General features: G+C 32.7%; 1 protein-coding gene across 1 annotated transcript in view; it reads left to right on the top strand.

Annotated features, from left to right (window-relative positions):
• LOC142317463 (ubiquitin carboxyl-terminal hydrolase 30 homolog) overlaps positions 1 to 6,429 on the top strand; it is a 45,688-nt gene extending 39,259 nt beyond the window's left edge. The window contains exon 7 of the mRNA XM_075354029.1: positions 6,267 to 6,429. Coding sequence (XP_075210144.1) covers positions 6,267 to 6,414 — 148 coding nt within the window. The 3' untranslated portion in view covers positions 6,415 to 6,429. The remainder of the gene's footprint in view (positions 1 to 6,266) is intronic.
• The last annotated feature ends 296 nt before the right edge of the window (positions 6,430 to 6,725 follow it).

The following is a 6,725-nucleotide window of genomic DNA, read 5'->3' as shown; positions in this document are numbered from 1 at the left end:
AGCATTACATTACAGAATTGTGCTCGCACAACTGCATCGTTCAGTTTCAGTTCCTGGACGATCTGCAACTTGTACGGATGGAATTGAAAGTCCTTCACTAACATTCTTCGAACAGTTGAACTTCTTTTTTTTTCTTGTCTTCAGTCATTTGACTGGTTTGATGCAGCTCTCCAAGATTCCCTATCTAGTGTTAGTCGTTTCATTTCAGTATACCCTCTACATCCTACATCCCTAACAATTTGTTTTACATATTACAAACGTGGCCTGCCTACACAATTTTTCCCTTCTACCTGTCCTTCCAATATTAAAGCGACTATTCCAGGATGCCTTAGTATGTGGCCTATAAGTCTGTCTCTTCTTTTAACTATATTTTTCCAAACTCTTCTTTCTTCATCTATTTGCCGCAATACCTCTTCATTTGTCACTTTATCCATCCATCTGATTTTTAACATTCTCCTATAGCACCGCATTACAAAAGCTTCTAATCTTTTCTTCTCAGATACTCTGATCGTCCAAGTTTCACTTTCATATAAAGCGACACTCCAAACGTATACTTTCAAAAATCTTTTCCTGACATTTAAATTAATTTTTGATGTAAACAAATTATATTTCTTACTGAAGTCTCGTTTCGCTTGTGCTATTCGGCATTTTATATCGCTCCTGCTTCGTCCATCTTTAGTAATTCTACTTCCCAAATAACAAAATTCTTCTACCTCCATAATCTTTTCTCCTCCTATTTTCACATTCAGTGGTCCAACTTTGTAATTTCTACAAAATTTCATTACTTTTGTTTTGTTCTTGTTTATTTTCATGCGATAGTTCTTGCATAGGACTTCATCTATGCCATTCATTGTTACTTCTAAATCGTTTTTACTCTCGGCTAGAATTACTATATCATCAGCAAATCATAGCATCTTTATCTTTTCACCTTGTACTGTTACTGCGAATCTAAATTATTCTTTAACATCATTAACTGCTAGTTCCATGTAAAGATTAAAAAATAAAGGAGATAGACAGTTGAACTATGCGATTGTAAAGTTGCTGAGAGACGACGGATTGACCGATGTGGACTTCGTGTGACAGCATCTTGTAAAGCTTGATCATTCTGTGGTGTATGGACGGTTCGCTCACGACCTGGAAGTTTCTTTTTCCACTTTCCTCAAAATTAGATATCCGTGTTTTTAATTGCATGTGTTGATGGAACAAGGTTGTGCCATCCCAGATTAAAATGACAGTGAAATTCTCTACGCGCTCCCTCCACACTGTCATTGTTTTTGTAAAACGCTTTGATAGCAAGTGAAGTTGTGCACCACTTCAAGGATCCATGATAACTAAATGGCAGGTTAGGTTAGAAAGGCTGGCGCCACTTATCAAGTGGTACCAATCGCCTACGGCTAGCAACACAACTTTTAAAAAATTTCCCGTTTCTTTGAATCATCCTGTATGTTTTAATAATAATATTCAAACAGTCTTTTTTTAGTTTTGTTACAATTTTTTTAAATTTAGAACCAGGAATATGTGAATCACTCTGTAGTTAATATGTTTTAATTGATATAACTAGTACACTTTAGTGCATTTTATACAACTTCTGCTTATTAATATTAGTTGCCTTTGTGAGTAATAAAAACACCATTAATAGTATGGTATTGTTTATGTTATGTAATTAGTTATATATATATATATATATATATATATATATATTGTATGTATTTTATGTCAATGTAGTTGCTTTTTAAATGAACGTGGATTTTAACATTTAAATGTCTATGTGAAATGTATTTCTGAGTGGTTTTTTTTTTTATTATTATTAAAGGTGTTTGAATGTTGGGTAGATTTCTTTATCGGTGTGGATTTTAAATTTTAAATGTCTATTAATGGAAATGTGGTTTTGGTTGTGTTTTTAGTTTTCGGTAGTTCTGTTTATCTATATATATATATTAACTGTCAATTTTATTGTACAATTTTGTTCTCAGCTTTGTGGTAACCATTACTGATGAAGCTGATTATGATTATAAACCGAAAAAAATACAGGAGAAATATATTTTTTTTTCACAAAGCAAAATGACCTTGAGTCTTTTCCCGTTTTATCCGGACTTATTTTTGTATATCCTTCTTTTAAATTTTATTAATCTTTATACCAAACAAGAACAAAACAAAAGTAAAATGAAATGTAGTAGAAATAACAAAGATGGACCACTGAATGTGAAAATAGGAGGAGAAAAGATTATGGAGGTAGAAGAATTTTGTTATTTGGGAAGTAGAATTACTAAAGATGGACGAAGCAGGAGCGATATAAAATGCCGAATAGCACAAGCGAAACGAGACTTCAGTAAGAAATATAATTTGTTTACATCAAAAATGAATTTAAATCTCAAGAAAAGATTTTTGAAAGTATATGTTTGGAGTGTTGCTTTATATGGAATTGAAATTTGGACGATCGGAGTATCTGAGAAGAAAAGATTAGAAGCTTTTGAAATGCGGTGCTATAGGAGAATGTTAAAAATCAGATGGGTGGATAAAGTGACAAATGAAGAGGTATTGCGGCAAATAGATGAAGAAAGAAGCATTTGGAAAAATATAGTTAAAAGAAGAGACAGACTTATATGCCACATCCTGGAATAGTCGCTCTAATATTGGAAGGAAAGGTAGTAGGGAAAAATTGTATAGGCAGGCCACGTTTGGAATATGTAAAACAAATTGTTAGGGATCTAGGATGTAGAGGGTATACTGAAATGAAACGACTAGCACTAGATAGGGAATGTTGGAGAGCTGCATCAAACCAGTCAAATGACTGAAGACAAAAAAAAAATCTTTATTCCAGCATTTTCAAATTAGAATCGCTATTTCGCATATTCTTAAAAGAAAAAAAAAATCTATAAATGATGTGGGCACCACATAACTTCGTTTTACAAAGTAAAATATGTATTGTGATCGCGAAAAATTTTAGTTTTCAAATTTCAACGGAAATATTAATTTTTATTATCCCTGAATCCATTTTGATTAATTTCAGCATGATGTATGTATGTAAATATTTTGTATAATTAAAAAATGATTCGCTGTAAGTTGTTAAAATTTTGGATTTAGGATTTTTATAACATCTAGTTGTGCACATTTCCTTTTGATTGCAATCGACTTAACCAAAAATATTCAAAAAAAGGCCAGAATCCAAAAAAAATTTAGATTTTGGACGTAACTGCTGTAATAAACCCTCATTGAGATATTTTCTCAAAGAGAGAGGGAGTAAAAGATTGAAGAAAGAGAGGGAGAGAGAGTGAGACAGAGATAGTCAAACACAGAGGGAGAGGGAGAGAGACACACACAACAAAGGGACAGAGAGAGGAAAGAGTATGAGAGAGAGACACACAGACATAGAGGAAGAGAATGTGTGAGAGAGGGAAAGAGAGTCACATTGAGAAAGTGAGGAGGAAAGAAACAGTGAGAGAGAGAAATAACAGATGGAGAGAGAGAGAGCGAGAGGCATTCAGAGCAACGGAGAAAGGGTGAGAAAGAGTGAGACACACTCTGAGGGGAAAACAAAAGGAGAGAGAGATTGACAGAGGGAGAGAAAAAGAGTGATAGGGAAACACACACAGAGGGACAGAGAGAGGAAGACAAGAGTGAGATAGACACACTATGTCACCCACCGGGTTGGTCTAGTGGTTAACGCGTCTTCCCAAATCAGCTGATTTGGAAGTCGAGAGTTCCAGCGTTCAAGTCCTAGTAAAGCCAGTTATTTTTACACGGATTTGAATACTAGATCGTGGATACCGGTGTTCTTTGGTGGTTGGGTTTCAATTAATTACACATCTCAGGAATGGTCGAACTGAGAATGTACAAGACTACACTTCATCATTTACACTCATACATATCATCCTCTGAAGTATTATCTAAACGGTAGTTACTGGTGGCTAAACAGGAAAAAAAAAGACAAACAATGTCGATTGGTTCCAGACTTGACCAAAAATGGCCAAAAAAAGCCCAAAATCCAAAAAAAATTTAGGTTTTCTGCACATAACTGCTGTAATAGACCCTCATTGAGATATTTTCAACGATAAATCATAAGTGGTACTTATTTTCATTGGTTGCAGAGTTATAGCCAAATAAAATTTTAATTAATGAAATATTTGGATCTTACAAGGTGAAGACACATCGGTTCAAATAAGATTTCACCTCCATTTTTTTATTTCAACGCTAAAGAACTTTTCAATGATATATCATAAGTGGTATTTATTTTCATCGGTTCCAGAGTTAGAGCCAAATAAAATTTTAATTAATGAAATATTTGGTTGAACTGAGACCTTTACAAGATTACACTTCATTTACACACGCATATATAATTGTCTGAAGTAATATCTGAACAGTAATTCCTGGAGGCTGAACAGGAAAAAAAAACAAGGAGATATGTGGAGTTCTTAAACTCTTTATAAAACAATATGGGAGAAACACACATTTCATCACTGTAATGTCTGTTCTAAAGATATCCCATAAAGAAAATATAACTTTGTGATTTATATAATACTTTTGTCCTCTAGGGAATTTTGAAAACCCTTTTTTTGGGTCAGAAGATTTGATTTTCATTCATATTCCAAACGTGGCCTGCCTACACAATTTTTTCCTTCTACCTGTCCTTCCAATATTAAAGCGACTATTCCAGGATGGCTTAGTATGTGGCCTCTCTTCTTTTAACTATATTTTTCCAAATGCTTCTTTCTTCATCTATTTGTCGCAATACCTCTTCATTTGTCACTTTATCCACCCATCTGATTTTTAATATTCTCCTATAGCATCGCATTTCAAAAGCTTCTAATCTTTTCTTCTCAGATACTCCGACCGTCCAAGTTTCACTTCCATATAAAGCGACACTCCAAACATATACATTCAAAGATCTTTTCCTGATATTTAAATTAATTTTTGATGTAAACAAATTATATTTTTGACTGAAGGCTCGTTTCGCTTGTGCTATTCGGCATTTTATATCGCTCCTGCTTTGTCCATCTTTAGTAATTCTACTTCCCAAATAACAAAATTCTTCTACCTCCATAATCTTTTCTCCTTTTATTTTCACATTCAGCGGTCCATCTTTGTTATTTCTACTACATTTCAATGGTTTTGTTTTGTTCTCTTTTATTTTCACGGGATAGTTCTTGCATAGGACTTCATCTATGCCGTTCATTGTTTCTTCTAAATCCTTTTTACTCTCGGCTAAAATTACTATATCATCAGCAAATCGTAGCATCTTTATCTTTTCACCTTGTACTGTTACTCCGAATCTAAATTGTTCTTTAACATCATTAACCGCTAGTTCCATGTAAAGATTAAAAAGTAACGGAGATAGAGAACATCCTTGTCGGACTCCCTTTCTTATTAGGGCTTCTTTCTTATGTTCTTCAATTATTACTGTTGCTGTTTGGTTCCTGTACATGTTAGCAATTGTTCTTCTATCTCTGTATTTGAACCGTAATTTTTTTAAAATGCGGAACATTTTATTCCAGTCTACGTTATCGAATGCCTTTTCTAGGTCTATAAACGCCAAGTATGTTGGTTTGTTTTTCTTGGGAAAATGAATTGAGCACAAAAACTGACCTTAGTTCAGTGATATAGATTCGGTTTCGAAATGAAGTAATGGAATCAATGACAAATAGGATTAATGAGTAATCAATACTGTTTTTGGATTAAAAATATTAAAAATACTGTGTTTGGATTAAATTGTTCGCCATTGTACCAGTATATATAGTGAAACTTACAGCTTCAAGACAATTAAAATAAAACATACAAAGTTTGATGATCCGATAACTTATTTTCATCATTTTTGTTATTTCATCCATCTATGAATGGCAAAAAAGTTTTACTTTTAGTCATAACATTGTCACCAAATTCTCTTTGGGTTTCTGCACCGGTTTTTTTTTTTTTTTTTAATTCATGAAGCAAAATTTGATATAAGTTCTTTAACAAAACGTTATACAACCGCATGAAAGTCAACAATACAGCCTTTCTCACCGTCATAGTTGTTGGAACATTGATTTCATAAAGAATACTGTTAACCATATCTAGCGGCAGTAAGTCGTACCACCAATTTTTCACGCGCGAAATTCAAATCCCACAACCTTTTTGGGTACCACCTCGTATATTAATCAGCTGTTCTTCTCTTCTTTTGCCTCTATGTATTCTTGCTTTAATCGTATTTGAAAGTAGTCTGTATATAAATGAATGATTCCTCTGTAAAAATTTTCTAATATTTGATTATGATAATTTTTTTTTTCTTTCAGGTGGTATTTAACCTCTGATGCGGATGTTAGAGATGCGACATTAAGTGAAGCTCTTCAATCGACGGCATATATGTTGTTTTATGAAAAATGCTATCAGGAATCATCAGTTACCTGGTCATCAGTGTCATTGTACATTGTAATTGTGTAAAATTAATAATATTATTAATTTATGTAAATAGTTTTTAATTAATTAGTTCAGTAATTAATGCAGCAATGTTAATTAATTGTATGTTGAGTTAAAAAGAAAAAATAGTATATATATATATATATATATATATATATATATATTTTTTTTTTTTTTTTTTTTTTTTTTCATTTTTGAAATCTTTATATTGTAATGGAAACTAAAAGATTTTTTTTCCTAGCTATCTTGGTTTTTTTTAATGTTTTTTTTTGGTATATCATGGTTCCCTTAGCTAAGAAAAGTCAGGGATTTTTAGGGAATATTCAAGAAAATTC

The sequence above is a fragment of the Lycorma delicatula genome, chromosome 1 (genome assembly GCF_047948215.1).
Source record: "Lycorma delicatula isolate Av1 chromosome 1, ASM4794821v1, whole genome shotgun sequence".
Taxonomy (NCBI): Eukaryota; Metazoa; Arthropoda; class Insecta; order Hemiptera; family Fulgoridae; genus Lycorma; species Lycorma delicatula.
Note: the sequence above shows the minus strand (reverse complement) of the source record. Positions and strands in the feature narration are given on the sequence as shown.